At 43.9% G+C, this 14,172-nt stretch overlaps 1 protein-coding gene across 1 annotated transcript; it reads left to right on the forward strand.

Moving 5' to 3' along the window:
* Nucleotides 1-3,001: 3,001 nt before the first annotated feature.
* ppp1cb (protein phosphatase 1, catalytic subunit, beta isozyme) lies at nt 3,002-14,172 on the forward strand. Its single transcript, XM_046855852.1, has 8 exons — nt 3,002-3,114; nt 4,094-4,225; nt 10,672-10,902; nt 10,979-11,083; nt 11,587-11,658; nt 11,843-11,994; nt 12,109-12,243; nt 12,367-14,172. Exons 1-8 carry the CDS (start codon nt 3,063-3,065, stop codon nt 12,469-12,471), a joined length of 984 nt encoding a protein of 327 aa, XP_046711808.1. The 5' UTR covers nt 3,002-3,062; the 3' UTR covers nt 12,472-14,172.

The raw sequence follows: 14,172 nt of genomic DNA on the forward strand, positions 1-14,172 counted from the left end.
ATCACAGTAATGTAATTCTTTGGTTTGCCAACTCCGCTTCTGACCAGCTTCTGTTCCTGCGGCTCGCACGTATGAGTGCACGATTCTACGTGACTACGTTCATTTTAATTCATTTATTTTTTTATGCAAAATAATTTTACTGAAAAGTCACTCGCATTACTTTTTTAAAAAAGTAACTTAGATATTAATGTGTAAATTTATAAAGTAACGCGCTACTTTACTCGTTACTCCAGAAAAGTAATATTATTACGTAGCGCACATTACTTGTACCGCGTTACCCCCCAACACTGGTTATAGCACAGTGTAACATGGTGTTATAGCACAGTGTAACATAGTGTTATAGCACAGTGTCACATGGTGTTATAGCACAGTTTAACATGGGGTTATAGCACAGTGTAACATGGTGTTAAAGCACAGTGTAACATGGTGTTATAGCACAGTGTAAAATGGTGTTATAGCACAGTGTAACATGGTGTTATAGCACAGTTTCACATAGTGTTATAGCACAGTGTAAAATGATGTTATTGCACAGTTTCACATGGTGTTATAGCACAGTTTAACATGGTGTTATTGCACAGTGTAACATGGTGTTATAGCACAGTGTAACATGGTGTTATAGCACAGTTTCACATGGTGTTATAGCACGGTGTAACATGGTGTTATAGCACAGTGTAACATGGTGTTATAGCACAGTGTAACATGGTGTTATAGCACAGTTTCACATGGTGTTATAGCACGGTGTAACATGGTGTTATAGCACAGTTTCACATGGTGTTATAGCACAGTTTCACATGGTGTTATAGCACAGTGTAACATAGTGTTATTGCACAGCAGTTTAACATGGTGTTATAGCACAGTTTCACATGGTGTTATAGCACGGTGTAACATGGTGTTATAGCACAGTTTCACATGGTGTTATAGCACAGTGTAACATGGTGTTATAGCACAGTTTCACATGGTGTTATAGCACAGTTTCACATGGTGTTATAGGACAGTGTAACATGGTGTTATAGCACAGTGTAACATGGTGTTATTGTACAGTGTAACATGGTGTTATAGCACAGTTTAACATGGTGTTATTGCACAGTGTAACATGGTGTTATAGCACAGTTTAACATGGTGTTATTGCACAGTGTAACATGGTGTTATAGCACAGTGTAACATGGTGTTATAGCACAGTTTAACATGGTGTTATTGCACAGTGTAACATGGTGTTATAGCACAGTTTAACATGGTGTTATTGCACAGTTTAACATGGTGTTATTGCACAGCAGTTTCACATGGTGTTATAGCACAGTGTAACATGGTGTTATAGCACAGTGTAAAATGGTGTTATAGCACAGTGTAACATGGTGTTATAGCACAGTGTAAAATGGTGTTATAGCACAGTGTAACATGGTGTTATAGCACAGTTTCACATGGTGTTATAGCACAGTTTCACATGGTGTTATAGCACAGTGTAACATGGTGTTATAGCACAGTGTAACATGGTGTTATTGCACAGTGTAACATGGTGTTATAGCACAGTTTAACATGGTGTTATAGCACAGTGTAACATGGTGTTATAGCACAGTTTAACATGGTGTTATTGCACAGTGTAACATGGTGTTATAGCACAGTTTAACATGGTGTTATAGCACAGTGTAACATGGTGTTATAGCACAGTTTAACATGGTGTTATTGCACAGTTTAACATGTTGTTATTGCAATTGCACAGTTTAAATAAACAGTAATTGCAGTGTGTATTTTGGTGACTGGTTCACTGGGAGCAGCTCTGATTGTAAAGTCTAATAGTAGTAGGGAGAAAAGTCTGTATTTCTCTCTCAGACACTTAGAATGTAACAGTCTGACACTGAAGGAGCTGTTCAGAGATGAAACTGTTTCATTTAGGGGGTGAGAGATGTTCTGCAGTAATGATGATAGTTTAGCTACCATCCTCCTTCTCCTACCTCCTGTACAGTGTCCCGGGGAATCCAGAGGACTGAGCTGGATTTCCTGATCAGCTTGTCTATCTCTTCCTGTCTGCAGTAGAGATGATGCTGCACCAGCAGACCACTCCATAGAAGATGGCTCAGTCCACCACAGAGTCAAAAATTTATTTTGTAGCTCTCCCTGCACTCCAAAAGACCTTAGTCTCCTCAGCAGAAAGAGTATTCTCTGTCCTTTTTAAATATTCATTGCTTCAGTATTATCTTTGAAGTCCAGTTTGCTTTTCAGATGAACACTCAAGTATTTATAAGAGTCCACTCTCTTAAAGTTCCTGAATGTTCACTGCTGATAGTAAAGTTTGTTTGTGCCTGCAGAAATCCACCACCAGTTCTTTGGTATTCCGAATGCTCCCTTTGGCGGAGTCATCAGAGAACTTCTGCAGGTGACAGGTTGCTGAGCTGAACATGAAGTCTGGTGAAGAAGAACGGAGCCAGGACTGTTACAGACAACCATGTCAGACTCACATTCATGAGGCTTCACATTCTGTGGTCGGTTTGTGAGGTAATGTAATATCCAGGTAGATAGTTGATGGTCCACTCTCATGTACATCAGATTATCTCTCAGAAGTGCAGGTTGGGTGATGTTTGAAACAACAGAGAAGTCAAAAAACATGACTCTTACTGTGCTCCCAGCCTTTTACAGGTGTGCAAAAGCCATATTAAGGACTCCAGTGCCAGGCTGGTAGGCAAACTGAAGTGGTGTATGCAACACTGACACACACACACACACACACACACACACACACACACGTATATACATTTACTTTCCTTTTTTAATTAAAACTACTTTAACTATTTGGTTTTTTAACGCTATTGTTTTTATTATATTGTTATTATAGTATTGCTTTGGCAATACGACTGTCCATATTTATCATCCAGTAAAGCAGCATTGAAACCTTTAAAAGATAAACGCTGCACATTTGGCGCCCTCTAGCGGTCAGCGACTGAATCAGAGAAAATCCTGCACTATGACCGCCATCTAGCGGTCAGTGAGAAAATAAGAGATCAATCTTGCACTACAAGCGCCCACTAGCGGTCAGTAACGCATTGCGGCGCTGAAGTTCACTTGAGAAGATGGCGGAGGGTGAACTAAACGTCGACAGCCTCATCTCTCGGCTGTTGGAAGGTAAATGCTCGTGCTGCTGACTGATTCGGTTTTTTTCTAGCTCTTAATTCATTTTATTACCTATATTTGTCTGTTTTTTTTGCAGAATAGCAGCGTTTAAGTTCGCGTGAACGCGCGTCGTGCTGGCGGCTAGTCAGTTCCGCTAGCTTGCGTAGCCGGCTAATGTTTACAAACAGAAACGTTCGTTAGCTTAGCAACCGCGCTCTGAAATTCAGACTAAAGTCGTATTTTATTTTAAAACCGGTTGATAAAAATCGATAAAATATTGTAATTGTCACGAATGGATCATTTATGTTAATGTAATTGACCAGGTGACGGCGGGGGGGTTTGGATGCGCCCTTCAGTACGCGGTGTGTTTTTCTTGTCATTAAATCTTCTTTTTTTCAGCTTTAAATAGATTGTATTGGTTTTATTTTTTTGTATGAAGCTCGGGTTCGTTTGTGCACGTTATGATGCGATGAGTCATGATCTCTATCTGTAAGAGTGAAGGTCTGATACTTGGTAACTCGACGCAACACGAAATCGGAGCGCAGGTGAATGCAGCACGGGGGCAGAGCAAACCAGCCAGGTTTCATCACTTACTGACGTGTGTGTGTGTGTGTGTGTGTGTGTGTGTGTGTGTGTGTGTGTGTGTGTGAGAGAGAGAGAGAGAGAGAGAGAGAGAGAGAGAAGTTTCTCCCCTCTGACACTGGAGACTGTAAATAAGTAATCTCAGGAGAAACTGTGGGTCTTGTGTACAGTGTTAATGGTGTTACTATAGAAATGCTGATGTGTAGAAGGAGCGCGTGCGCGTAAACACGTGTTACAGGAAACGAATCAACGACTTCTGGCCAATCAGAATCCAGAATGTTCTCGCGCATCACACTGATGATCAACTTTTATAGTGATGATGATGATGGGCCTGTGTTCTTTCTTTTTTTTTCTTTTTGCGCTCTCTCTCTCTCTCTCTCTCTCTCTCTCTCTCTCTCTCCCTCCACAGTGAGAGGATGTCGTCCTGGGAAGATTGTCCAGATGACGGAGGCTGAAGTTCGAGGTCTGTGCATTAAATCCAGAGAGATCTTCCTCAGTCAACCCATCCTGCTGGAGCTCGAGGCTCCTCTCAAAATCTGTGGTACGCCTCTCCCTCTCCCTCCCATTCACCTCCTCATCCTCTCTCTCTCTCTCATCCACCTCCTCATCCTCTCTCTCCCTCTCCTCCCATTCACCTCCTCATCCTCTCTCTCTCTCTCTCCCATTCACCTCCTCATCCTCTCTCTCTCTCTCTCTCTCATCCACCTCCTCATCCTCTCTCCTCTCTCTCTCCCATTCACCTCCTCATCCTCTCTCTCTCTCTCTCTCTCTCTCTCTCATCCACCTCCTCATCCTCTCTCCTCTCTCTCTCCCATTCACCTCCTCATCCTCTCTCTCTCTCTCTCTCTCTCTCTCTCTCCCATTCACCTCCTCATCCTCTCCCATTCACCTCCTCATCCTCTCTCTCTCTCTCTCATCCACCTCCTCATCCTCTCTCTCCTCTCTCTCCCATTCACCTCCTCATCCTCTCTCTCTCTCATCCACCTCCTCATCCTCTCTCCCTCTCATCCACCTCCTCATCCTCTCTCTCTCTCTCTCTCTCTCTCTCTCTCTCTCTCTCTCTCTCTCTCTCTCTCATCCACCTCCTCATCCTCTCTCTCCCATTCACCTCCTCATCCTCTCTCTCTCCCTCTCATCCACCTCCTCATCCTCTCTCTCTCACTCTTTCTCTCTCTCTGTCTCTCTCTCTCTCCACCTCCTCATCCTCTCTCCCTCTCATCCACCTCCTCATCCTCTCTCTCTCTCTCTCTCTCTCACCCACCTCCTCATTCTCTCTCTCCTCTCATACACCTCCTCGTCCTCTCTCTCCTCTCATACACCTCCTCGTCCTCTCTCCCTCTCATACACCTCCTCGTCCTCTCTCCCTCTCATCCACCTCCTCGTCCTCTCTCTCTCTCTCTCTCTCTCTCTCTCTCTCTCTCTCTCTCTCTCTCTCTCACCTCCTCATCCTCTCTCTCTCTCTCTCTCTCTCTCTCTCTCATCCACCTCCTCTCTCTCTCACCTCCTCATCCTCTCTCTCTCCTCATCCACCTCCTCATCCTCTCTCTCTCTCTCTCTCTCTGTCTCTCTCTCTCACCCACCTCCTCATCCTCTCTCTCTCTCATCCACCTCCTCATCCTCTCTCTCTCTCTCACCCACCTCCTCATTCTCTCTCTCCTCTCATACACCTCCTCGTCCTCTCTCTCCTCTCATACACCTCCTCGTCCTCTCTCTCTCTCCTCTCATCCACCTCCTCTCTCTCTCTCTCCTCTCTCTCTCTCTCTCTCTCTCTCTCTCTCTCTCTCTCTCTCTCTCTCATCCACCTCCTCATCCTCTCTCCCTCTCATCCACCTCCTCATCCTCTCCCTCACTCTTTCATCCTCTCTCTCTCATCCTCTCTCCCTCACTCTTTCATCCTCTCTCTCCCTCTCATTCACCTCCTCATCCTCTCTCCCCCTCTCTCTCCCTCTCTGTCCCTCTCTCCCCTCTCTCTCTCTCATCCACCTCCTCATCCCCTCTCTCTCATCCTCTCTTTCTCTCACCATCTGTCAGGGTCATGCAGAGCAGGAAAATGTGCACAATTTAGTTAAGATTAAGAAAATGTGGTGTTCGATGTTGTGGTGGTGATGTGTTTGGAGTTGTTTTGGTGGGGTGGTGGTGTGGTGGTGTGGTGTGCTGTTTGATGGTGAGGTGATGGTGTGGAGTTGTGGTGGTTGATAGTGAGGTGTGGAGGTGTTTGATGGTGTGAAGGTGTTTGATGGTGTGGAGGTGGTATTTGATGGTATAGTGTTGTTTTGGTGTGGTGTTTAATATTGAGGTGGTGGTGGAGGTGTGTAGTGTGGTGTTTGATGGTGTGCTGGTGTTTGGTGGTGTGTGGTGTTTGATGGTGTGGTGTTTAATATTGAGGTGGTGGTGGAGGTGTGGTAGTGGTGTTTGATGATGAGATGGTAGTGAGGTGGTGGTGTTTGATGGTGTGCTGGTGTTTGATGGTGTGCTGGTGTTTGGTGGTGTGTGGTGTTTGATGGTGTGCTGGTGTTTGGTGGTGTGTGGTGTTTGATGGTGTGCTGGTGTTTGATGGTGTGGTGTTTGATGGTGTGGTGTTTGATGGTGTGGTGTTTGATGGTGTGCTGGTGTTTGATGGTGTGCTGGTGTTTGATGGTGGTGTTTGATGGTGTGGTGTTTGATGGTGTGTGTTTGATGGTGTGGTGTTTGATGGTGTGGTGTTTGATGATGTGCTGGTGTTTGGTGGTGTGTGGTGTTTGATGGTGTGCTGGTGTTTGGTGGTGTTTGATGGTGTGGTGTTTGATGGTGTGCTGGTGTTTGGTGGTGTGTGGTGTTTGATGGTGTGCTGGTGTTTGATGGTGTGGTGTTTGATGATGTGCTGGTGTTTGGTGCTCTGATTGAAAAAGAACACTTGAGGGGGAAAAGGTGAAGGTACATCTATTAAAGTCAGACGTTTATCATGAACTTTACATCGGAAAATAATCATGTGACTGGAGAAGGGCATGGAATGAAAGAGGAAAAGACGAGGGGAAGGAAGAGGATGGGGGGAAGAGGAACAAATGAAAAAAGTTAGGCAGGAAAAAGGTTAAAGTTGGTGTAAAAGAAAGACAACAAGGATGAAGGGATAAAAGAAAATGAAGTGAAAAACAAGGTGAGAGAGACTGAGAGTGAATTGGTGTATAAGTGTATTCAGTTTTTTTATGTTATATTTTTTCTTTCTTTCTCCCTCACTTTTTACTGGTCTTTTGACTCTGTCCTTCTTTTGCCTTCATGTTCTCATTGGATTTCTTTCATTTCATTTACTTTCATTACACATGGACACACTCACACACACACACACACACACACAGAGAGAGAGAGAGAGAGATCAGACTTGCACTCCTCCTGGTCAGCATACAGAAATAGTTTATCTTCCCACTTGTAAGTGTTTCATCAGTGGGCTACTTGAAAAGCATACACTTGTGTATACACACACACTTACACTCACACACACTCACACTCTTTCTTTCTCTCCTACACAAACTCGTACACAACAAACAGTCATACTCATACTCAAAGAACTGCAATCCCACACAGAGGTCCTGCTTATTTACACAATACTGATACACACACACACACACATTTACACAATATGCACTACTGTTACACGCATTTACACAACCAATATTATTACACACTAACTCATTTCCTGTAGTGTGTGTGTGTGTGTGTGTGTGTGTGTGTGTGTGTGTGTGTGTGTGTGTGTGTGTGTAAGTGGAGCAAGTTATAAATGTGAGTCTAATGAGGACAGGAGCCTTGGAAGAAGCCTTGCCTGTGTTAATATCCTCCTAGGCACACACACACACACACACACACACACAGTGACACTTGGTGTCTTTGGTCTTTGTTTGTCAGTGATGAAGGAGTTGGATGTGATTTTGTGCTGTATGGTGTGTGAGCAGGACATCATTAGCCTGGATTCTCTCTGGCTGGATGATCATGCTGAGGGGTTCAAGATCTGACTCCAGATGACTTTCACACGTGCCTTCATTAGGCTTTAATACTCTTCATCTTACTGCGGAATCCTGATAATACACCAGACATGAGGTGTTCAGAAAAGCTCCATGGAAGCTCATAGCGAGTTTGCAGACCTGCTCCAGTCACGGAGTCTGCACTCTGGACTGAGCCTATCAGAATTCCTACACAATTTTATACATGCAACGGAAAATACATTTCTTCCTTTATGAAGGAACTCCTGCAGGAAGATCACTCACATCGTCTTGTGCTGCAAACACTTATGGATCTCCATTTCCCTAAAGTCTGTGTTTTTATTATTTTCAGTAATCTGATTAAACTCATCTGATTTCATGAACAAAGGAAGACTAAGTAACGTGACTTGTTCACATGATTTGATGGAAGCAAACCCGAGATGGTTTTAGGAGGACCGGGTTCAGAGACGTTCGACAAACTTATTGAATGTGATCTAACATTTGACTCTGCTGTAGTTCAGTGATTAAAGCTTTACACTCCTGGTTGTGCTGCTCAAGTCTCCCATCTCCAGTGGGTACAAACTGCTTCCTTGTGCTTCTGATCCAACCTGGGAGATGCAAACACAGCAGTTTGGTTGCAGTGTACACAAGTACACGTATATCGGTAATAAAGATGCTGTTATTATTTTATTCCTAATGAGGGACACTGTGAAGACTGTGGTGAAGCAAAAACTCCACGAGATGGCATGAGGAAGAAACCCCGAGAGGAACCAGACTTAAAATGGAACCCATCCTAATCTGGGTGTCATCGAATGTCCATTTCTTACTGTTCCAATGGGTGAGGTGTTTATTTAACTACACTTCATACTACATGCTCTCAGCACCTCATTGTTCAGCTGGTTACAGTAATATGATATCATTTGTTCCTCTACTGGTTTTGTAAGATGTTTCTCCTCAGTTTGACCTACTTAGTGAAATATGAGGGTGAATTTACACTTCTCTCAGTTTTCACAAAGAGTCTGTTGAGCGCGAGCACCAGCACTGTGGGAGTCGAGGATCTGGAATCGCATATGCACTGAAACTAGCAGAAAATCGTGATGAAATGCTGCCAGAAGCCACGTTTCTGCTCCTTCTTCACTCTCAAGCTCTCTGCTTTACAATCAGCACTTACTCACAATCGACTACGCACGCTCCAGGTCCGATCTGTGAGATTTCGTTTCCAAGCATTGATTTGATCTTCAGCCCACATTCATTGGCATTAAACCGTTTTTTTTTTGTTTTGTTTTCGTTAGAGACCTGACCTGATTCTGGTCAACATCAGCAGTTTTGATCCCTGGATAACTTTTTGTAGACCTAGTCTACCTCCACTGTTCATGTTGTTGAGACTAGAGAACTTTCAGGTTTCTTTAAGAACATTCTTAAAGGCTAATTTCATACTAGAGGACATTTTTATATTGATTTTGAGTTGAGTGTCTGGAGCTTGGAAGCAGTGTTGACCTGATGGGAGAGGGAAAGAGTTGAGGTGTTTGTTGACACTGGATTCCACCTCATGTAGAGTTTGGACACTGGACCTCTAAGTGTTTAAATGTTCTGGCATGGAGAAGGTGGTGTTGAATCTGTGATGATCTCAGATGTTGAGCTATTTTATGACTTGCTCAAAAGCTTCTGGTCATCTGACTGTAGAAAGAACATCACTGATAATCACACACTCCAGTGTTAATGTTAGTTCTCTCTCTCCAGTGTTCTGTAGTGTTTAAAGACTATAATCACACTCTTGATGTCACCCAAATGAGGATGAGGTTCTGCTTTTGAGTCTGGTTCCTCTCAAGGTCTAAGAGATCTAAGGGAGTTTTTCTTTCACCACAGTCTGCTCATGGCTGTTCATCAGGGATAAATACACATCGTTCACCTGCATTCTTACGTTCTCTAAAGCTGCTTTGAGACAAAGTCCATTGTGAAAGTGCTACAGAAATAAACTTGAACTTGTTGATGATCTCAGAGATGGACACCATCTCCAGGTGATCAATGTTGTTCATCTAGTCTTTGTGTGTAGGCCTAGTAGGCAATGATAGTACTGACCTGGTCATTGAGCAAGGGTTAGTTCTGCACCATTGTTGTTGACCTGCTCTTCGGGTGAGGTTCAGTTCCACATTCATATTAATGAGCCGGTCTTTAGACGAGGGTTATTTTCCTCATCATCGTTATTATCACTCTCCCACAGCGAGTGTCATTTCCTCATCAACACGCTTGATCTTTTCCAAGCATCATTAGGCTGCCATTTACTCGGGTAACCTGATCTTCAGCCTGGTGGGCAGGTGAGCATCGACTCTGTTGATGTTGACCAAAACCCAGAACTGGTGTAACAGTTTATTTTTTTGTTTGTTTTTTAAAAGATCTTGTTGCTTGTGTTCTCTTTCTGTATGACATCATTGCTGGTGTTTTGTTTTGATGTTCAAATCTTTACAGTTTAGCACTGTTTGTAATTAGGTGACCACACTCTAGCGCCACCTTCGGGTCAAATTTGGGCCTAGTTTGGAAACGTAGTCAATACCTCTGAAGTGTTAAAAAAGGTTCCTGTATTCCAAAAAAAAAGTTTCTGCCTTAATGGATTTTGGCCAAATATTTCTCTCACGCTTTCCAATCATCTCGACTGTAATGGTGCAATCAAATCAGACCAAAGCCACCAAACAGAACGTTCAGCAAAAACTTAGTGCACTGACAAAAACCTCACATTCCATGACGGCAGCACCCACTGGTCTGAAGTTCTAATAATGTGCCAAATATTAAACTGGCTTTATTGCTGCTGCTTCTCAGAATTTTGCCTGAACCTCATCCCATCATCTTGACACTAATGTCCATTTGTTCTTCTAAAAATTTTCACTTGAAGTTTTTTTAATGGTTTTTTTTCTTTGCATTCAGTGAATATTATTAGCACTTAGCATTGATCTTCCGCTTCCCCTCTCATGTAGATGCATGGTGTCTTACTGAAAAGCGATTCTGGAGAACATTTGAATCATTATGCCGTGTTCCCCTGCAGGTGATATCCACGGTCAGTACACCGACCTGCTGCGGCTGTTTGAGTACGGTGGTTTCCCCCCAGAGGCAAACTATCTGTTCCTGGGTGATTATGTGGACCGAGGGAAGCAGTCCCTCGAGACCATCTGCCTCCTGTTGGCCTACAAGATCAAATACCCAGAGAATTTCTTTTTGCTCAGGGGCAATCACGAGTGCGCCTCCATCAACCGCATCTACGGCTTCTACGACGAGTGTGAGTCCGGCTCGGGTAAGTGAGGGACACGTACCTTTTCATCCGCTGCTCTTATAACTGTTGTGTGTTTTTACAGGTAAGCGCAGGTTCAACATAAAGCTGTGGAAGACCTTCACTGACTGCTTTAACTGCCTCCCCATCGCTGCCATCATTGATGAGAAGATTTTCTGCTGCCATGGAGGTAGACCCCAGACTTAAATACACATCTTCAACAATGTATTGTTTTTTAATAACTTTCACGTCTCTTTTGAGGCTGTTATTTGTCACTTATGGTATGGGTTTAGTATCGATACCGAGGTATTATATTCTCTTATCGTACCCGAGCCGACATTCTGGTATCGAGACGTCTCTGCTGCCACTGATGAGCAAGTGCTCAGTTTTTAGTCCCTCTGAAGAAGAGCTTCTGCCAAATGCCATAAATGTAAACAAGCACCTGTGTGGACAGAAACACACACATTCTCCTGATATAGTAAAGGACAAATGACTGTGACGAGAGCTGATAGTAATAGTTACCTCAAAGGTACCAGACGGTGAACCAGACCAGAACAAAAGTGACCCAGAACAAATGCAGGATTTCAGATAAATAGGACAAACCATTCAGTCAGGATGAAGGTACAGTGTTTTATAGGTGTGGTTAAATGTTCCTCAGCTGATAATTAGTTAATAATTATTTCACCTCGTCAGGTCTCTCACCTGACCTGCAGTCCATGGAGCAGATTCGAAGGATCATGAGGCCCACAGATGTTCCCGATACAGGTGTGTGTGGTTGGGTGTATGTGAGGAGTAATGTCTCAAAGTCCACCACCAGGTACCAGGTTCTCTCTCTCTCTCTCTCTCTCTCTCTCTCTCTCTCTCTCTCTCTCTCTCTCTCTCTCTCTCTCTCTCTCTCTCTCTCTCTCTCTCTCTCTCTCTCTCTCTCTCTCTCTCTCTCTCTCTGTAGGTTTGCTGTGTGATTTGTTGTGGTCAGATCCTGATAAAGATGTTCAGGGTTGGGGAGAGAACGATCGGGGCGTGTCCTTCACCTTCGGCGCCGACGTGGTCAGCAAATTCCTCAATCGCCACGATCTGGATCTCATCTGCAGAGCACACCAGGTAAAAACCATCACCTGGGATTTCAACTCCTGGTTGTTCAGAAGCTGCTCAGGCAGGAGCTTTCTATAGTGTCTCATAGTGATGGTCCTGATGGTTCCTCTGGGTTGGGTGTAGGTGGTGGAGGACGGGTACGAGTTCTTTGCGAAGCGGCAGCTGGTCACTCTGTTCTCAGCGCCCAATTACTGCGGAGAGTTCGACAACGCCGGGGGCATGATGAGCGTCGATGAGTCCCTCATGTGCTCCTTTCAGGTAACACAACATGATCATCTCACACACACTCACACACTCAGTTTTATGGTTGCTCCATCTTTTTTTTTTTCCTATCTGTTAACTCTCTCTAACTTGCTTTTTTGGTCTCTCTCTCTCTCTCAGATCCTGAAGCCCTCAGAGAAGAAGGCTAAGTATCAGTACGGAGGAGTAAACTCGGGCCGCCCCGTCACGCCTCCCCGCACGGCACAGGCCCCGAAGAAGAGGTGAACGGCCTGCCCCGCCCACCCAGAAAGCCCCGCCCCCCTCGGCCATCCCCACCCCTGTACTTGAGGCGGTACCCATTCACAATCTGCCTCTCCCTCTTTCCCCTTTTCCCCCCTCACTCTTTTTTCTTAATGTTGGTGTACATAATTTTTTGCCGTGACCAGGTGATACGCGCTTTATGTATGTTTCTGCCTGTTCAGTGCTATTTTTTAAAATAATATTCATATTAATAATTACATGGATGCGAAGGGAGGATTTCTCTTTCTCTCTTTCTCTCTCTCTCTCGCTCTCGCTCTCTCTTTAGCTCTCTCTCTTTCTCTGACGCAGTATTGACATTAAAATCAATGTTATTTCTATGTAGGGTGTTCAAGACTTTAAATCCAGGGCTTTAAGCTGAATGTTAGTCTTTATCAGCACACACACACACACACACACGCACAGTTTTTACTCAGAAACGAGCGCACTAAGGTGTACAGCACACGCGCACACACACACACTACAGTATGACGTAATGTAACCTCGTTCCAGGGCTCTGTATGTTTTTATCAGAGGCTGAGCGAGTGAATGAGATGGAGAGAAAGATGACGTGAAGGAGGAAGGGAACGACTATTGCAGAACAATATGCGGTAACAACACAAGGGAATAATACTCCTTTGTTTTCTTTTTTTTTTTTTTTCTTTCCCCCCTCTACTTTTCTGAAACGGTTTCCCGTTCACGTCGTCAAGGCGATAGAGCGAGAAACCATGTGAGCGCCTGCAGATCATGTGACCGATTTTAGCCAATAAGCAACAGTGTGTATGTGAACAGAAAACGCCATAACGACAGCGGCTGTGTTTGCGTCTCGTTCCCTTTCTTTTTCAAGGGTTTTTCTAATCGTCTCTCCTCTCACTTTTCCTCTGTTTATCTGTCCCTGTCTTTGTTTGTCTTGCTGTCCTCTCCCTCTGTCTGTCGCTTTGTCTCTATCGTTCTCATTCTCTTCCTATTTCTCTTGTATCGTCTCATTTTTTTACTGTCTTTCTCTGCCTCTATCTATCCATCTCTCTCTCTCTCGCTCTCTCTTTCCCCCCTCACGCTCTGTGACCATTTCAGACGAAACACCAGCACCGTATCTGTAGAACATGATCAGAATGATGAGGAACGGCAGGTTCATTTAGGACGAAGGATTCACAAACAAACTCGCACTTAAATACACACACTGCTCTTTCCTCCTCCTCTTCATCATCATCATCTAAAGATGTTCACTGAGCATTTTGGAGTCTTTCTTTCTCTCCTTCTTGAGTGCAGTATTGATGTAAAAACATAATTCCTGTTAAATTCTTTTTTTCTTTTTTTTTAGTTAGGTGTGTTTTTGCTTTCTTGCACTAAGGTAGATGATTTTAACGGCGATTACATGTGTATTTTATATATAAATATATAAAAGCATAAGCGCGATAGACGTAGTGACGGCGCCCCAGTGGCCACATTGCGTCTCTACAAGAGAATAAAACGGAGCTGACGAGGGCGAGTAACCAGGAGGAGTGATCTGATTGGCCGACACTGCTGTCAGTCACCAAAAATCCGTTTCTTTTTTTCGTTCTTGGATTGTTGCAATTTTTTTTTTTTCTTAATTTATAATTGGATGTCAGGGAAAATATTCCAAAACACATACAATTTGTATAACTGGCTTTCAAGTTCTTTGAACTCAATAAATGGAGCTAAAGACAA

Source organism: Silurus meridionalis, chromosome 8, assembly GCF_014805685.1.
Source record: "Silurus meridionalis isolate SWU-2019-XX chromosome 8, ASM1480568v1, whole genome shotgun sequence".
NCBI classification, from domain to species: Eukaryota; Metazoa; Chordata; class Actinopteri; order Siluriformes; family Siluridae; genus Silurus; species Silurus meridionalis.

Coding starts and splice junctions, on each gene's coding strand:
- ppp1cb (XM_046855852.1), top strand. CDS start 3,063: ATGGCGGAGGGTGAACTAAACGTCGACAGCCTCATCTCTCGGCTGTTG. Junction 10,903..10,978: donor CTACGGCTTCTACGACGAGT/GTGAGTCCGGCT, acceptor GTGTTTTTACAG/GTAAGCGCAGGTTCAACATA. Junction 11,995..12,108: donor TCATCTGCAGAGCACACCAG/GTAAAAACCATC, acceptor GGTTGGGTGTAG/GTGGTGGAGGACGGGTACGA.